Source organism: Echinops telfairi, unplaced genomic scaffold (assembly GCF_000313985.2).
Source record: "Echinops telfairi isolate 266 unplaced genomic scaffold, ASM31398v2 ScPeMD7_9;HRSCAF=40, whole genome shotgun sequence".
NCBI lineage: Eukaryota > Metazoa > Chordata > Mammalia > Afrosoricida > Tenrecidae > Echinops > Echinops telfairi.
Window position 1 is genome coordinate 68,627,662 of NW_022103906.1, and position 20,337 is coordinate 68,647,998.

General features: G+C 38.7%; 1 protein-coding gene across 1 annotated transcript in view; it reads left to right on the forward strand.

The window, feature by feature from the left end:
• The window catches only part of GLRA3 (glycine receptor alpha 3), a 192,332-nt gene that overhangs the window by 129,896 nt on the left and 42,099 nt on the right, over positions 1-20,337 (forward strand). Inside the window, exons 6-7 of the mRNA XM_004696450.4 lie at positions 14,140-14,277; positions 17,985-17,994. Of these exons, the coding sequence (XP_004696507.2) occupies positions 14,140-14,277; positions 17,985-17,994 (148 nt within the window). The remainder of the gene's footprint in view (positions 1-14,139; positions 14,278-17,984; positions 17,995-20,337) is intronic.

The following is a 20,337-nucleotide window of genomic DNA, read 5'->3' on the forward strand; positions in this document are numbered from 1 at the left end:
CCCAGGGCAATCTCAGAGGGCAGCATCGGCAACCAACAAGTGAAAAGTGGCTCTTCATGCATTGGCTTTTGACTCATTTCTCCTCAATTTCAGGAGTGCACTAAAACTTCTCCCGATAATCCAGACCTTATTACTTATTGTAAAAATTGCCACAGTTTTAAGGATCAGGGGAGGGTCCTCCAGATATTTAAATTAACATATATTTGAAGTATTTATTTATTAATGGTGTTTTTTTATTTAGTTAATGCATAAAACAATTGTAAATTATTCCTTTTCAGTACAACCCTTTCTAGAGAGTGGTACACTAAAGTAAAACAAAAAATAACTTTTTAATGTTGACTATTTAAGATATAAGAATGCTTTTCATTCATAATCATATCTCTCATTCTATATCAAAATGAACTTTCAGAATGCTACTTGTAAATAATCTGACATGAATTTTTCATAAATATGAACTGCATGAAATGCTCTTTTAAGTTATATTTCTTGTTACTAAATTTGAAATTTTTGACACCTTCAATTTGCTCTGTTCTATAATGAGAATATATTTGCTACATAGTTGCTAAGATATCTGCTGATTTCAGAGTGATTTTAGTATTTTTGTACTGAAATATGTAAAAAGTTCAGCCCAAATATTTTAACAGCTTTTGCTTTTTTTGTGTTGATTCAGATGAACTTTTATCAACAAACTGTGTACCAAGCAAACCTCAGTAAAACTGTTGTGTTCTTAGTTACCATCGAGTCAGTAGGAAATTATTATTTTATGTAGGGAGCGTTCATATTTTATATTCTTAAGCTGTTTGGCAAAAACAAATTATTAACAGAATGTTTTCTAAGCAACCCTATACACAAAATACCAAGACCCTTCTCTATCCTGTGCCATCCCCACAGTATTCCAAGGCTTGAACCCATCTTTTGAAGTCACTGTGTCAATCCATCTCGTAGGGGTTTCCTCCCTTTCACCTCCCCTCCACTTCACCAAGCATGATATTCTTCTCCAGGGAATGGTCTCTCCTGGAAACACGTCCAAAGCAGATGAGGTGACATCTCACCATCCTTGTCTCTGAGGAGTACTCTGGCCATACTTTTTCCAAGACAGATTTGTTTGTTCTTTTTCAATACTCTTAACAAGCACCACAATTCAAACGCATCAATTCTTCATTCTTTCTTATTCAGTGTCCGACTTTCACACGCATATGAGGCAATTGAAATACTATGGATTGGGTCAGGTGCACCCTGGTCTTCAGAGTAAGATCCTGGTTTTTAATAGTCTGAAGATATCTTGTGAAGCTGATTTACCCAACGCAACTCATCTTTGGCTCTCTAGACTGCTGCTGCCATGAACATCGGTTGTGGATCTAAGCAACACAAAACCCTTGACAGCTTCAATCTTTGCTCCATTTATCATTCTGTTAAATTAGCTGCTTCTATTAATGAAGTCTTTCAATTCCCTGCTCAATTGTGATACATACAATATGCATACTATATATGTTGTAATATATGCCTTTTAAATTCCATGTGATTTCAATATAATAAATTTTATCCAATTGAAAACGAGCATTCCATCAATATAGTTTTCCCTTAAATTAGGAAATCCCAAAGTATAATTATCAAACTTCAAAATTAAGTAAGTACTGTATATCATTGCAGTGTTCCTAGTTTCTCTTTCCTACTGTAAGGACTAATTTCAATGGTTTCCTGTTTAGAAACTTTGTTTTTATAATTTCTTTTTGCTAATCAACTTGAGTCTAAAATATTAATGCTCCCTTCATAAAATATTGTTATTAACTATTTCCTACTGATACTTAGCAAGTGCATATAAAATTTACCAAATTCTTCCCTAAAAACAGTGACAAAACCATGAAACACTTCATGACATGGAGGAAACTGGAGAAACTTAGACCAAGTGAAATAAGCCAATCACAAAGGACAAAAGAACAAATATTACCTGAGATCCCTGCTGTGGAGGTCAGGGGAGCGAGGGGAGGGAGTTAAAGACTTTCATACCAAAGGGACTGGACCTTGGAGTTTGTGAAGTGGGGAGAGGAAAAGGGAGGGGATAGAAAGGAAGGCACGAGACTGTTGACCGGTATTAGAAGGTGAAATAGAAGATAGTCATCCACAAGAGGGAAAAGAGAAATCAAGGATCAAGTAAAAGATACATTGTTGGGGGGGTTGGTGAATGGCTTAATATAAAGTTGAGATCTGAAATCTCCAACTAATTTACAATAATGATTTTTTTAAATTAGCAAACTCATTTACCAAAAGCATAATTAAACCATATAGTTGATTTACAAAACAGTGCTTCAAAGATTCAAACTATTTTTTCAGGCTTATATTTTATTTATTTTCTAAATCATTTTATTGAGAGCTCTAGCAGATATTATAATAGTCCATAATTCAATTAGATCCAGCATAATTGTAGAATTGCTACCATCAAGTTTGAATACATTGTCTTTCTTCATGAACTCTTTGACATCAGCTCGCCTTTATCCTCTCCCACCTCAGCCTACCCCCAGGAACCCTTACATGTACATGCCATATCTTACACCATCCAACGTGTCAGTTCACTTGCAATTCTGTTATTCATTCCCCTCAAGTGGGGTTATACCGTCAGCATTGCTAGCAGTTCCCCCTCCCGCCCCCTTGCTGTCAGGGAATCATTATTCTCATTACTGTTTCTGTAGGGGCATCTTATCTATCTTGTCTTTCATTCATTGAACTATCTTAATTTTACAAATGAACATATGCAGGTATAACAAGATTAAAAAAGTAAAACAAAGACCATAATAGTAAGGAGAGTAAATATTAAAGAACTAGAAGACAGTTATGTGTTTCATCAGTGTTATACCACTCCCTAGATTTATCATGCCTTCTGTGTGGCCCTTCTGTGAGGGACTGTCCCATTATCCTACAGGTGGGTTTGGGATCGTCACTTTGTCCATGCTCCTTCATGTCAATTTGATTGCTTATTTTTGAGTTTCTCATACCTATTCCCATTAACACTGATCACAGAGGCTGGTGTGCTCCTTCCATGTGTGCTTTGTTGCTTCCCTGTTAAATATGTGCTTGACACTATCTTTTATTAGCCAGGAACCATTAGCTTCTCTTCACCACATACATTCAAACTCATTAAATGTTTACTGATAATTAATAGTAAATAGAGAAAGTATGTTTTCATATAATGCAATAGTATTCTAAATTCAACATCACTCTTATCATACTGCAATTATACATAAGGAAATAATACAGCTACAGCTTCTGGTCAATTTTTCAGATTTTTTTCAGACTTTCTGTATATAAAATAAATAATTTATGCACCACAATGAATAAATCCACCACAATTAAATTATAAAAATAATGAGGCTCATATATTTTTAAAATTTAGTAAGTATATTGTTTTATCACAATGATGAGTTACAAAATCTATATTATTTGTGTCACAAATTAAATTTATATTCAGTATTTAACTTTTTAACCAAAGTTAAGTTAGAATTGACAGTATAATGCACAATTACATCATATAATTCACCATTACCAAAAAGTATTCCAAAACGACCATATTTTTAGAATTCTATTTAAAAATTAAATAGAAAAAAAATTGATTACTCAACCAATTTTCTCCTTAAACCAAAATGATACTGAAATACAAGCAGCATCATTTTAGTATTTGCTAACTTCCAGTTACACATGAAAAAAATCTTGAAATTTAAAAATAAAATGATATTATATCTAAAAACTAATTATTGTATCTAAATTAAAATTCAATTTGCAGACATATGAATTATCTCCACTGCTACTGTACTTGCTAAATTAAAATCTTTAGGCAAACTTCTTTTTTTTAGACCTTTATCTATTTTACTGATCTCTCAAAGAAACATACAATGTGGAAATCAGGTCAAGTTGATACATATGTTGGGGGAGCATTGTTCAAGCTATCACAAATAGAATGTATCCAATGTAAAGTTGGCTGATAACCCTCTTGTTTTCAGTTATATTTGTATTTTAAACCATTTTATTGGCAAATACTTCACACATCATGCCATTTAATGGTTCAATCATGTTAAGAAGATTTGTACAAACAACACTACAATCAATATTAGAACATTTTCTTTTCATACTCATTGTTGTTAATTCCCTGTTTTCCCCAGCCTCTGCTGCCATGTGCCCAGGAAATGATCAATCCAATTTATTACATGACCCACTAAGCTTACAGGGCTCCTTTATTACTATTACAAAACCAAACCAAACAAACAAACAAACAAACTCACCACCAAGTCAATTCTGTCACATAGTACACCTTATCAAACAGAGAGGAAGTGCCTCTGTGGGTTTCCACGGCGGCAACTCTCTACAGGAGTAGATAGCCTCCTTTTTCTCTCGTGGTGAGACTGGTGATTTTGAAATGCTGACCTTGCATTCAGCAACCCGACATGTGACGTCCTACACTACGAGGGCTGCTAAAAGGAATTCTTACACAACATAAAAGTGTTGTGACAACATTCATAAATAGATGCAGGTTTTAAAGCACTCAGGGTACTTGCTGCATGGTCATAGAAGCACTCCAGGAGCCTTGGTGTGTTATACTTCAGACTGCTAACTACAAGTTTGGTAATTCAAAATTACCCACCTCTCTGGAAAAGCGATGAGGCTTTCTATTCCTATAAACATTTACAATTTCAGAAACCCACAGAAGAAATTACACTCTGATGTACAGTTGCTGTGAGTCAGAAACGACTCAATGGCAGTGAATTTTCTGAGTTGATAGAAAGACGTTTAACTTTGTAATTGAGATGCTCTGAGGAGCCTGACATCATAAACCTCAAAAGTTTATTCACCAACTGGAGTGCAGGGAGAGCAGAGTTGCACATCTCTCCTCCTGCGGTTACCCAGGTCAGGAGTGAACTGTCCTTGAATGGGAGATTGTGATTTCATTGTTTCAACTGCAAGGATCCAGTAAAAACAGAAGGTCTAGTGTTGATCTTGGGTGATCACTGATTTAGCTCGATATTAAGTAGTCTCATACACTATGCTCAAGGCCATTGGAGAATCAAGAAGTAAAACTAGGGATCTACAAAAAACAATAGTAGCACTATTTTTCTGAAAGATTAGTAAAATTGTCTCATCTAAAATATTTTAATTGAGCACAAATGCTAACCAGAGAAGCCATGATAGGAACGAAGAGCAAATCAGGAAGTCTTGATTAACCAAAACATACAGTCACCTTTCTCAAGAGTGAAGGAGAAAAATATTTTCCATATGACTCTAAGCTTCTGTACATAGATTGGGTTATATTTAATTGATAAATATGTTATTCTATCTGAGATCCAAGGGAGGTTCTTTTTATTATTAATATAAATCATTTTATTGGGGGATCCTACAGATCTTATAACAATCCATACATCAACTCTGTCAAGCACATTTGTACATCTGTTGCCATCATCATTTTCAAAATATTTTCTTTCTACTTGAGCCCTTAGTATCAGCTACTCTTTTTTCCTCTCTGTCTTTTTTCCCCACCTGTCCACCCATAGGAACGCTTGACAAATTATAAATTACAATTTATAAATTATTATTATTTTAATATCTTTCACCATCCGTCGTCTCCCTTCACCCATGTTTCTATTGTTCATCCCCCTTGAAGTGTGTGTGTGGGGGGGGGGAGGTGTTATATGTGATCATTGTGATCGGTTCCCCTTTTCTCCCCCTTCACCCTCCACCTGACCCCTACTCTCATGGTATCACTACTCCTATTATTATTCCTGACGGTTTTATCTGTCCTGGATTCCATGTGTCAAAAGCTCTTATCTGTACCACTGTACATATTCTGGTTTAGCCAGATTTGTAAGGTAAAACTGGGGTTATAATACTGGGGGGGAGCACATTAAAGAACTAGAGGCCTTTTGTGTGTTTCATGGGTGCTGTACTGCACCCTGGCTGACTCGTCTCTTCCTTGTGACCCTTCTGTGAGGGGATGTCCAATTATCTACAGATGGGCTTTGAGTCTCCACTCTGCACCACCACCACCTCCTTGTTTGCATCAATATGATGTTGTTTGTTTTGGGTTTTCTGATGTCTGATAACTGATTCTGTCAACAACTCATCATTACACAGGCTGGTGTGCTTCTTCCATGTAGGCTTTGTTGCTTCTAAGCTAGATGGCTGCTTGTTTATCTTCAAGCCTTTAAGACCCCAGATACTATATCTTTTGATAGCTTTTTTCACCACATTTGCTTATACACCCATTTGTCTTCAGCAATCGTGTTGGGAAGATGAGCATCACAGAATACCAGGTTATTAGAACAAAGCGTTCTTGCATTGAGGGAGGGCTTGACTAGAGGCCCAATGTCTGCTACCCTAATATTTAACATATATCATATATACCCGTGCATAAGCCGAGTTTTTTTCAGCACATTTTTAAAGACAGTTTTGTGGTAAAATTAGGTGCCTCATCTGATATTCAGGTCACCTTATACTTGAGTATATATGGTAAATATATATACTTAGACCTATAGCCCTATCATTATATAATAATATATTTACATATATACATGCCCTTATTTATAGCCCTACAAATGTCTTTTGCGGGAGGTTCTTGTAACATAACAATAGTTGAGAATAAATGCCACTTTGTTCTTCAGACCTGAAAGTAGTATATATTTGGACACAGTACCACCTGAATAGTTGTTACACATTCTGATTGTTACATCCTCTGGAAAACATATCTTTATGGCCCCGTTGGGGTACAGCAAATGTTAATTCTCCTATCTCATCTTCCAAACTAGTCTAGTCTCTCTCTCCTTTAGTCCCAATGCACCCTTTGCTTATGCCTACGTAGCAATCTGTCTGTTTAATTGTCAGCGTTCATTGTACTGCCCCACAGTTCATCTGTGAGTCTGTTGTGCAGTGTGGTCCTGTGTGTTGCTATGGCACTGGAATTTCAAACATCAGCAGTGTCACTCAGGGTGGACAGATTTCTGCAGAGCTTTTGGGTCTGAGGAGGAGGAAGAAGGAATAGGTTGCCCACTTGGAAGAAATTAGCCACGGAAAACCTTATGACTAGGAATGAAAAATGAAAAGAAGTGCACAGGGGCCACAGTGCAACTTCAAATCGATCCACAGGACCGCTGAGAGTATCTCAGGAACACATCTGATGCAGTGAACACTAAGGACTGAAGACCAGATGAGCTGTGGGATGACAGCAGCGCTGAATAATGAGAAAGCAAAAGGTTATTGAAAAGATAGGGAAGGAAAGACTAAACCAAGTGAGTTCAGAGGGACTCGGAAATGTGCTCTTGAAATGTAGACTAGCTAAAGAAATGGGGAGAGGGAGGGTGTTGAAGTAAAAGAATTGAACAGAAAAAGTCAAAAGGCAGCTCAAGTAAACAAAACTCCCCAAACCAAACTCCCTGCCGTGGGGTTGATTCTGACTCATGTCTACCCTACAGGACCACGTTCGGCTGTCCCTGTGGGCTTCCTGCTGCGGAGGAGATGGGGGTTTTGAACTGCTGATCTCCTGATTAGCAGCCAGACGTGTCACCCACGATTCTATTAGATTATATATTCTTCTTATAGCTTTGTTCTTCTAACATGTAGTTTCTCTGAATAAATTCAGACATTCTAAAATTGCAATGGTAATTTGTTGTCCAGTAACTCTCAAATCTGTACTTGCAATTTTGACTTCCCTTTCAGCACAGTCATCCACGATATCAACTCTTTTCAGCAGAGTTGAAACTTGTTAGCATCATAATTTACATCTTCTATTAGCATCTTACTCCATGACCCCCAAAATAAACTGATCACTCACCTTCTTTCTCTCATACACATATACACACTCTTCCATACCTTTCCCTATTTCCACTTTTTATATGCTATGTACCACCTTAGATCCTGAAAAAAGTACCAATGACTAAAATAGGAAAAATTCTATATATACTCATATATATGTTTATAAATATATATTTATATATATGTACACACATGTATAAGGTTTTCTGAAGCTAAATTCTAGGCAGGATAGGTACATGGTGGCAAACAAAATAAAACCCCATGAATAAATACAATGTATGATAATAATAAGTACTACTAGGGAAAATAAACATGAAATAAAAACTATAACTTGATTGGAAGTAAGGTGATTTTTATAAAATGGTTCAGCAAAGATTTCTCAGATAACAGATTTAGGTAGATATAGCAATAGATCAGTGCCTTAGATGGAAACTTTGAAAATTTCTTTAATTCCTTTTTTCCATGTAATATATAACTAATTGTCTGATGTGGCAAAATACATTATTGAAATATTACTTCTGACTCTAATCCAGGTAGACTATGGGCAAGAATGAGAGGCTGTTTTTGTTCTGTTCCCTTATTTTTGATTTCTCAAGGAGGAAAATACATTCCATTTCAAAAAGTAAGACAAGCCAGTTATTGACCTGAGAGTACTGGGGGGAGGACCACAGTAGAGCCAAATAAAAGTAAACCTCACACGAATGGTTAAAACCCTGTCACTTGATTTCCCCTCTGATACACTTGATCTGGTTTCCAATATGTTCTGTGTTTATTTATTTATTTTCATATTGGTGTTTATCTCTGACGTACTTTGTCATTTTGGGTAGCCGTTTTGAATCTGTTATGTGTTTGTCTGTTCGTGTTTTTGGTTTTTGGCTTATGAAACTCAGGATTACCGAACCCTACAGTAAAAACAACTAGAAGAGGGTTCCTGGAGGGCAGGCGGGGAGGGGAACTGATATCAAGGAGTTCACAAAGAAAGAGAATGTTTTGAAACTGATTGTAGTAGCAATTATTCAATACTGCTCGATGTGACTGAACTGTGGAATTATGTCTGGATTAGCTTCTAATTAGTTTTAAAATGTTTTCGGGGAAAAAAGTGAGACTTTTTTAGTTGGAGTGTGGAATGTGAAAGTAAATCAAACATTAAGGTTGCTTTATCTATCTTATACTTCATATCTTACACCTACATAGGAATTTTTAAAATTATGCTTTGGTCACTTAGAAAACACTAGTTCAATGAGTAGTTCAGATTTTCCAGATGTTAACCCATTTCCTTGTAGCATATCAAAAGATCTCATTTGTCATTATCACCATTGACATTATCTAAAAAATCAGCATTTGGAAACTGTTAAACTCATGGTGATGAAAAGAAGTTTTCTAAATTTCTAGTATTTACTTGAAATCTCAAATAATCGATAATAGATAGCATCCATTGTTTCCCTTGATATGATAGGTTGACTTCTTTAGTTTTGTGAATAATGATATGTCACATTTGCAAACAAAATTACAATCTGTAGGTCATTTCTTCCAGGTGAAAAAAGTTTTTTACACACACACACACCAGCACCACTACCACCACCACCACCACAACAAAGCAATCACGGCAGAGCTTTAATAGGTAAGGAAATTGTGCCATATAATACAGAGTGTACAACACACCTTCTGCATCCAACCAGTCTCAACGAATCCCGTCCATAAGACAGAACTGCCCAGATTAGAAAAGCTATCCAATCTTTCTCCTACAGAGCTGCTGATGGGTTTAAACAGAGACTTTTTTTCTTAGCAACGGAGTGCTTTTTAAATGCTGCACTGTTAGGCAGCAGAAGCATTTTATATACCATTCCCATTTTAACATACAAAATATTTTAAAAGATGTTGACTTAAAGCTGTTTACTAAATAATGCGAATCATTCTTACAGATTCATCCTGTAATTGTCACTATTGAATCGTTACTATTTTTCATAAATAAACGTGACAGTGTGCTCACTGCAAGGTGTGCAGACTACAATGACCTCCAGCACAGCCACGCCTCTCTCTTGGTACCTGCCAGAGCCCTACAAGCCCAATCACACCATCATTGCCTTTCTACCTTCAGAGCAAATGTCAACATCAGAAAAAAATACATCAAAATTCACTGCTATGAAGTCAATTCCAATTCATAAGGACCCCCAGGGTAGGGCATTGTCCCTCGATGTTTCTGAAGCTGTAAAAGCAAGAAGATGAGTGGGGGGAATACGGCTTTCGAGTCCACGCCCACTCCCGGGATCCTATAGGACAGAACAGAACTGGGGAGTCTGAGGCCGTCCGGTTTTGAGCAAGCGCAGTCTCATCTTTCTTCTGTGGAGTTGCTGGTGAGCTGCGACTGCGGAGCAACCCATGTCACTATGCAGGAGCCTGGGCTACTGAAGCAGTTTGAATTGGACTTCTAACCAAGAGGTCAGCAGTTTGAACTTCCCCAGCCGGCCACAAAACAGCTATGCTCCTTTAAGATTATAACCAAGAAAACTGCACAGAACAATTCTACTCCATACAAAATCAACAATAACAACATTATGATTGTAAAAGAAAATTTGACCTGTGTATCCTCCTCAGGGACTTTTTTGGAGTATTATTTCTAATGTACAGCTTTGTCACATCTACCCTGGACAAAATATTTTAACTGTTTATCATTGTCCACAAGGAGAAGGAAAACCAGTTTTCCACCTGAAATTTATATTTTATAGAATTTTATTCATGCTTTAATTTCCTATCCTCCTTACTGGTTCTGGACAAATGCACCTACTTGCTATTCCTGTTACAAAGCAAAGAATTCAGAGGTAGACTACAGGATGAAGACAGTTGCAATGGCCTTTGAGGAAGACTCATTAACAGCCAGTGATTGACAGATGACACAAGCTTCCTTGCAGGAAGTGAAGCAGATTTGTGGCATTTACAGATAATCAGAGACTACAGCCTTTACGCTATATGACAACTCAAAATAAGGGAAGCAAAACCCAGATGGAACAAAATGGAGAAAATGTGGAAGTTGTCCAGAATTTCTTTACTCATCTCCACAACCAATATCTATGAGAGCAGCAGTCAAGAAATGAAACAGCACATTGTATTGTGTGACTCTATTGCAACAAAACTTTTTAAAAAGGGCTAAAAAGCAAAAAACAAGTCAACTTGAAGATTAGGGTGCACCTGAACAAAGCCATGATTTTTTAAAATTGCCTCAGAATTGTGGGACAACTGGACAAGGAATAAGAAGAATTGACTCATTTGAATTGTGATGTTGAAGAATATTGGAGTGTCAGAAAAACAAGTACATTTTCCTGAATAAAGTATACCCAGAATGCTCCTTGGAAATGAGAATGGCAAGGATGACTTGCATATTTTGAACATACTATGCAGATGTTTTGAGTAGGACTTCATGCTTGGTAAAACAGAGGGTCTTAGAAAAAGAGGAAGGCATCAAGGAAATGGATTGACACCGTTGTGAGAGTGGTACAGGGAGTGAAAGTGACTTATTCTATCATACATGAGTGGCCCTGCGTCTTCCCTGGCCTGAAAGGAATAACAATAAAACATCGGTGTCACAGGCCTGGAGAGCGTACACTGCCAGCCAATACTGTGCTGGTCCGTGGATCTGCAGTATCTCACTTTCTCTCTTTATACCCAGGTCCCAAAACAGTTTTCAAGATCCAGCACAAAGGACGCTTAACAAGATAATATATCCATAGAAGCGTCTTTCTGATTTACATAACACTTGGTAAATCTGTGGTGCTACCTAACAAAAATTGGTACTATTGCCTCCATTCTCTGAACCTCTGCAGGGTGCCTAACAGAGTGCTTGAGTGATCAAGAAAGTCCTTCATCTGCATGTTCCACTGCAGTTAACACACAGATTGCTCGCAGAAGTTGGGGCAAATGGCTTTGTCCCCTGGATACAGTATTTTTCATTGTGAAACTTATTATCATAAAGTAATTGAGCCCACAACCTTAATCACATTGGATAGGCTGTTCTCCTTAACATGATCAGATTAGATTAAAATCCTCCAGCCAAAAGTAGAAGGAGGCTAACCACTTTGAACTGTGGAGAAGGGTATTGGCTTTTTAAAGGGATGCTCAAAGGTGATTATAGTGGCACTGTTGTCATGTAGCTATTTTCCTCAACATCCACTAATTATTCCCAATAAAGGGATTTATGTGAATACTTATTCATTATTTTTCACTATATTTCTTCTCTTTTGAACTAATATATATTTCACTATATTTCTTCTCTTTTGAACTAATGTATTTTATGTAAGAGTACATAAAAGTTGGATTAAGAAATGCCAAATAATGTGACTATAACGTAAGAACAAGTTAAATGTGTTCCTTATGAACTGGGCTAGGCGCCCTTGTGGTGGAATGGGCTCACCGTGCGCTGCCAACCACAGGAGCAGCCTTGAACGCCGCCAGGTGCTTCAAGGGAGGCAGATGATGCCTCCTCTTCCCATAAAGCTTTGCAGCTTTGAAATCCCTAGGGATCAGGGCTACTCTGTCCAGTCCAGATGATATGAGTCAGAATTGACTCAATGACAGTTGGATAAACGGTGTTAGACACTAATTTAATTGATAGAATTGTAAAAGGAGCCGTGGTGGTAGAGGATTGAAGTACTTGACTGCTAACTGACAGGCAGAGTGGTTTAAACCCACGAGCTGCTCCCTGGGAGACACACATGACAGTCCGCTGCTGTAACACTTTACAAAGATCGCACCCATTGTATCTTCAGGGATTGCGCTTCTGGAAGACGAGGGATCGTGACTTTCATAGAGCAAAAAGAATTGACGCTGACTTACACTTGTTACCATGCATTTTTGAGGAATGTTCACTTAATTTTCCCCTTTAGGTGAAATGGTATTTATACTGAGTATTAATGCACTTATCATTAAAAAGTAGAGCCTTTTCATTATTAATACTACAGCAATTATTAGTTGCAGGTTTCAATAAGAGGTACTCCTGTGTAAGCAAGCCAAGTGTTGCTCCTGAGTTGTGAAAAATCTGGTAGTCCCAAGGGAAGTCCTGAAGAACTATCTCTGTTCTGAAACCAGAACGTAGTCTGGATGACTTCCCCACCTCGACCAGAATAGTAACCACTCCATAATGAGTTACTGCCGATTACATAAACAAGTTAACATTGGTAGCAGAATTCCAGACACTCCAAGAAATCCTTTAGTCATGAATTCTCTGGATACCATGATCCCCATTGCCACCGGAGCCAATGATGCTAGGTGTGCTCAAAGGTCCATGGTTGCCATCAGGTCTTTGGATCAAGGTTCTACCACCACAGTAGGTTAGGTTTTCTGTGTCTCTGGACGGTTCTTTCCAAGCTCTAGAGAGGGGGACTAAGGGTAATGAAACCCTTCCCTGTCCCTACTTAGTACCTACCTATCAAAACCTCCTCCACGCAGCTGTTTCTCATCATACCCCACACTCCCGCAAGCTTGTTTCCAGGAGAATCTGTGACATTACCCTTTGTTTCCTGTCCATAGTCTTATAGATTCTGCAATAAAGATAGATCACACTTCTCTCTTTTTATGTCTCAAAGTTAATTAGCAACAAATGCACATTTTACTCCCTCTACGCTGCTTCCAAGCTCACATTTCAAGAATTTTTTCATGGAAGATACCTCCTCTACATAAATAAGAATATTTAATCTACCACAAATTACTTATCACAAGATGAATTAGTTGAGTCTCTCCTGAATTCATTGCAAGAGTGTACAAGTGTTTCCACCTCCACAATGATTCCACGTAAATTTCTTGATGCTCTGATTTTTCATGAGTTGCAAATATTTATTTTTAAAGTATGATTCTCTCTAGATTGGGAATTGTTATATAAAAGTAGACACCTTAACTACAATAGTTACTGATCAAACCAAAAAAGCTTCAACTGGAATTTATATGCTATCGTTTAGATAATTTTATAATCAGGGAAAATTCAGCTTTTAAGAGTTAGGGTTGATATGGTTCGGGGGAAACTGATTGAGTAGAACCAAAACTAAAATTGCTGAATTAGCCCGATTGTTGCCCATGCTAGAAAATAGTGCACAATATACATAGCTGTTACGTTTCTTCGTACTATCCCATGGTTTTTCATTTGCCTACATTATTTTCTTAACAGACGATGAGTTTTCTGCATGAATAGATTTCAGTAGACTTTTGTGAAATGCACTTGAATAATGCACAGAGCAGTCAATAACAGGAAGACAGCACTTTTCCTCCCATCCTGTGTGAATTATATAAGCAGTTCTTGAATAGTATTATTTCATTCTTCTGCATGTATTTTGTATGTTCTTACTATTTTTAATTTGATTTGCCTAGTTGGCTACACAATGAATGACCTCATTTTTGAGTGGCAAGATGAAGAGCCTGTTCAAGTGGCAGAAGGACTGACTTTGCCCCAATTTTTGTTGAAAGAAGAGAAAGATTTGCGACACTGCACTAAACATTACAACACAGGTAGGAAATGAATTGTCCTCATCGTAAGAGTCAATCATGGCTTTATAATATCAGATGTTTCCTCATCACAAGGGAAAGGTGATTATAGTAGCTGTTGATACGTTGGTGTTTTCACAAGCAGAGGGTATATGATGCATTTGAAAATGAGGTATGCTGAAAAGTATTGTATACTATTACGAAAGCTGTTTATAAGGGACCAACAAAAACATGCATAAGTCTTTTTTAAGCCCATAGTAACATCATAATGTAGTTAATTTTTTAAAAACTCAACATGAGCAATAAATGAATCTTCTTTAAACACTTCTTGGGTCATAAACATGATGTTTGATAACAAATGTAAAAGAAAATAAACAAACAAACCCTTTACTTGTTTAAGCATTTCTTTTGGCCATAGTTTTACTTTCATTTATGGGTAAGTTCATGCTCCCCATTTAATGACATAGGAAAGTGGTGCCTGTGAGAATAGATAGCAGGCAGTTATCAACATCAGGGATTGAGATGTGTGTGGTACTTGCATATCCGTGAGACCTGTCACTACTGCCTTTAACTGGTATAGGTAATTTCCACCATCCTAACTGCTTGAGTTGTTCCGCTGAGTGTACACATGGTGAGTGCATGCTTTCCGACAGGAATCACTGCTGCTTTTATCACTTCAAGAGAGTAAATAGGATTCAGTTTCCAGATCGATGATCTGACCTTTTACTTTTACTATATAAGGTCCCCAGTCAGAGATAACACCAGGTGTTAGGAAATCAAAAGGAAAAACACAGTTGACATTTTCCAACCAAAAGAACTAAAAATATTTTTTAAAAAGTCAAGTCTCAAGTTGCTGTCTTGAATGATTCTATAGGTAAAATATTGATACAAGAAATATCAAAAGAAGATAACATGAATACATACAGTCCCCTTACCAAAAATAATTGGCTACCTTTCAGCTGCCTAATAAGATAGACAGAATATATAGTTGAACTACATGAAGAAGAACAGAGTTTAGACAGTTTAGCTCTGTCTGAATTAGACAGAGATTCATTAAGAACCTTTGATGTACAGATGATACAACCTTGCTTTCTGAAAGCAAAGAGGACTTGAACCCTGCTTACTGATGGAAATAAATAACTCTAGGCTTGAGTGTAAGATTAGATTACACCTCTGTGTTATTCAGTATTTTCTAGAGAAACAAAACCAGGACATTTATAATTATAGATAGAAGATAGACAGATGATAGATAGATGATAGATAGATAGATAGATAGATAGATAGATAGATAGATAGATAGATAGACAGATAGATAGATGATAGATAGATACAGCATGAAGGAATATAACAGCTAATTAGTCCACACAGTAATACAGAGGGCTCAGTTCAACTCACTTCCTTGGAACAGTTAATATACTGGTAGTCCTTCAACTCACAAGGGCCACTGGGTCCAAGGTCAAGGAAACAGACAGCTGAGCCTTAGAGCAGCGAAGGCAGTCTGGCCACAGGCAGCATACATACAGGGCAGGTCACCAAGTGTCAGCAAGACAACAAGATCTGACACCCCAAGCTCAAGCGATGTATACACCAGCAGCATGGCCAAGCAGGTCTCCAAGAAATCTCAAGCTATAGTGACATGATCCATGGGTTGGCTGTCCCACAGGTAGTGTAGCTCACAAGTTGAGGCACAGAACTAGCTAAAGCAGCCGTACATTGGTCCAATCAACAGAAAGCAAGAGAGAGAGAGGTGGGGCTTGCTGAGCCATTTATCTCTTTGCCCTCCAATTAAACTGTAGCTTTATTAATCCTACATGTTCCTATTGGCCAATTTGGCAAAATAAAACTACCTATCACAACCCACTCCTTGCCAACTTGGCACCTGTACACAATTCTTTAGCCATACATAATTTTCAGACATTAATGGAATCACACTTACACCTAACATCAAATATCTATCATACATATAAATGAAAATACACTGAATCTTATTGCATCTGGTACATCATACAGAGACAAAGGAAAGATATTCAATAAGGACATATGAAGAAGATAAAGTGACATAACAAACCTCATTTTTGCAATAGGTAGAACCACCTTCTTCTACTATCCATTCTGTATCTCAGTTGTTCTCGGCCAGGACCTCAGCTGACCATGGTTCTTTGCAGGGAGGAATCTGGGTCATTAGACGTCCTGCCAGGATTTGGTTGCTGTAGTTTACCATTTACTTTAATCACAGGGCATGGTAGTACCAAGAGATAGCCTACAGGATCTCCTGGATTCCAGACATATTCTTCTTTATCTCCATGATGTAGCACAAGTCCAATTTCTCTGTGGTAATCAGGATCAATCACACCACTCAGTACAGTGACACACTTTCTGACTTGTTGATCCAAACGCATGAGAAGCCCAAAGTGGCCAGGGAGCATTCTCAGCTGCCAGTTCAGTGGAATCCGTGCTGTGTTTCTGGGTGGGAGAGTTCCTTCCTTCTAGATTAGGACTTCCAGGCCTGAAGAATACAGGGTTGTTGGGACAGGAAGACAAAATGTTGAAAGTGGATCACTAGGAGTAATAGTGAGTGGTGCCATGCCAGCTACCACCCCTGGGTTCCTGGACCCATGAATCCTGGCTATTGGAGACACAGCACCATATATTGGCTGCTGGTTTAGCACATAAACAGCCTCCTGGAGAACATTGCCCCAGCCCCACAAGTTGTTGCCACGTAGCTGGCATTGTAATTGTGTCTTTAGGAGGACATTCCATCGTTCTGTCAAGCCAGCTGCTTCAGGATGATGAGGAACATGATACAACCAGTGGATTCCATGGGCATGGGATCCCATTGCTGCATTTCATTTGCTGTGAAGTGAGTTCCTTGACCTGAAGCAATGCTATGTGGGATGCCGTGCCAGTGGATGAGGCATTCTGTAAGTCCATGAATGGTAGTTTTGGCACAAGCATTGCATGCAGGGAAGTCAAATCCATATCCAGAGTAGGTGTCTATTCCAGTAATTACAAAATGCTTCCCACTCCATGATGGAAGAGGTCCTATGTAATCAACCTGCCACCAGGTTGCTAGTTGATCTTCCGAAGAAATGGTTCAATATCTTGGACCCAATGTTGACTTCTGCTGTTGGCAGATGGGGCACTCAGCTGCAGCAGTGGCCAAGTCAGCCTTGCTGAGTGGAAGTCCATGTTGCTGCACCAGGCATAAACTCCAACCCTGCCACCATGTCCACTTTGTTCATGTGCCCTCGGGAAATGACAGGAGTGACAGAGGAAAGAGAAGGACCAGTCTCCACCGTGCGTGTCATCTTATCCACTTGATTGTTAAAGCCCTCCTCTTCAGAGATAGCCCTTTGGTGAACATTCACATGAGATACAAATACCTTTACTTTCTTGGCCCATTCAGAGAGGTATATACACATACCTCTTCCCCACACCTCCTTGTCACCAATTTTCTAATTATGTTCCCTCAAATTCCCTGACCATTCGGCCAAGCCATTATCCACAGCCCATGAATCAGTATACAGTCTCACATCTGGACATTTCTCCATCCCGGCTAACTGAATGCTCAGGTGCACTGCTCGGAGTTCTGCCCATTGGGAGGATTTCCCTTCACCACTGTCCTTTAGGGAGATCCCAGAAAGGGGCTGTGGTGCTGCTGTCCACTTACAAGGGGCACCTGCATATCTGCAGAGCCATTGTTAAAACAGCATGAATTTTCCGTTCTTCAGTTAAAGTATGGTAAGGAACTCCCCAGGAGGCCATAGGTGCAGAATGGGAGAAAGAAGGTAAAGTGACAGAAGGGGAGACTGTGGGCATTTGGGCCACTTCTTCATGAAGCTGACTTGTCCCTTCAGGTCCTGCTTTGGCCAGATCTCATATATACCACTTCCATTTAACAATGGAGTGTTTCTGTGCACGTCTAACTTTATAATTATGAGGGTCAGAAAATAATCTAGTTCATGATGGGCAGCTCAGGCCTCATGGTGACTTGGTGGCCCAGGGTGAGATATTCAGTCTCCACTAAGGCCCAGTAACAGGCCAACAGCTGTTTACAAAGGGGGAGTAGTTGTCTGCAGAGGATGGCAGGACTTTACTCCAAAATCCCAATGGTCTACGCTGTGACTCACCAATAGGGACCCGCCAAAGACTCCATACTACATCTCTGTCTACAACTGACACTTCCAGCACCATTGGGTCAACTGGATCATGTGGCCCCAGTGGCAAAGCAGGTTGCACTGCAGCCTGAACTTGTTGCATAGCATTTTCTTATTCTGGGCCCCACTCGAAATTGGAGACCTTCCTTGTAACTTGCTAGGCGTTGTGCCTCTTGTTTAATTTTGGGGGAGGCTGGATTAAATAGTTTACTCTTCACTTTAATAGGAATGTCTCAACATGCCCCTCACCACTGGGCTCCTAGAAATTTTACTACGATGGAGGGTGCCTGAATCTTTGCTGGGTTGGTTTCCCAGCCTCTTGCACGCAGATGTTGTACCAATGAACCTAATGTCTTTGACACATCCTCCTTAGTGGGTCCAAACAGCATAATGTCATCAATATAATGAACTAGTGCAGTGGTTTTCAACCTTCCTAATGCTGTGACTCGTTAATACAGTTTCTCATGTTGTGGTGACCGCCCCCCCCAACCATAAAACTATTTTCATTGCTACTTCACAACTATAATTTTGCTATTGTTATGAATTGGGCAACCCCTGTGAAAGGGTAGTTCGACCCCCAAAGGTTGAGAACCGCTGAACTAGTGTGACATTTTGCAGAAAAAACAGGCAATCAAGATCTCTTCAGACTAAATTATGGCACAGGGTGGAAGAGTTGATGTACCCCTAGGGGAGAGTAGTGAAAGTGTTTCGTTGCCTCTGCCAGGTGATGGCAAACTGCTTCTGTGGCTCTTTGAGCCTGGTATTGAGAAAAAGGCATTAGCCAGACAAATAGCTGAATACCAAGGACCAGGAGAAGTATTAATTTGCTCAAGCAAGGAAATCACATCTGGAATGGCAGCTGCAATTGGATTCGTGACCACTCACTCAATGCTCCTATTGGCCAGGTTGGCACAATAAACCTACCTATCACCACCTCAAACTAAAGAGAACCAAAATCCTCACAAGAGGACCTTTAAGCACCACCATGAAAATATTGAAAAAATCAGAAAAAGTTGAAGTTGTCAAGAATTGCATCTTATTTGAATCCATATCTACACTCATGGAACAGTAATCTAGAAATCAAAGGAAGTACAGTAGTGAGCAAATGTGATTCAAAATACCTGACTAAATGTTCTGGAATCCCCATCTTTCACAGTGTTATCCATAATTTGTTATGATACACACAGTTGTATGTCTTTGTGTAATCAATACTCACAGATAAACATATTTCCAGTAGTTTCTACTCCCAGCCCTGATTCACTTAACCATATTAAATCAGAAATATGACTCACTGCCACTGAGTCAAATATGATCCAGAGTGAGCCTATATGACAGAGTAGAACTGTTCACATAAGTTTTCAAAACTGTAACTCGTTGCGGGAGTAGAAAGCCTCATGTTTCTTAGAGAAGCAGCTGCTGGTTTCAAACTACTCACCTTGCAGTTACCAGCCTGCAAGTGATTTACTGTGCCACCAGAGGATATATTAAACATGTAAATTAAAGTAATAAGACCACTAGTTTACATAACAACTAAACTTGTAAATATACTTTTCTATGCTTTCATATGAGCATGAATTTCCCAAAGGTAAATATTTTGCTTAGTTTTTCCCTTACCCCAAATTACTCCTTAGTTAAGTACTACAAAGATTATGATCTTTGTACTTTTGTCCTGTAGTTTGTATTATAGTTTGTAATTTCTACTTTTGCACTTTGTACTGTAACTGAGTACTACAAAGGCTGCGATCTGTTTCTTTCTTATCTCAGCAAAATAGTCCACATTTCTCTCCCTTGCTCTGACTTCTCCTGCCACAATGGCTTTCTCTTTATGCACCATAAAGCCTTTTGCTTTAAGCCAGCAGTTCTCAACCTGTTGGTCATGACCCCTCTGGGGCTCAAATGACCCTTTCACAGGGGTCACCGGATTCAT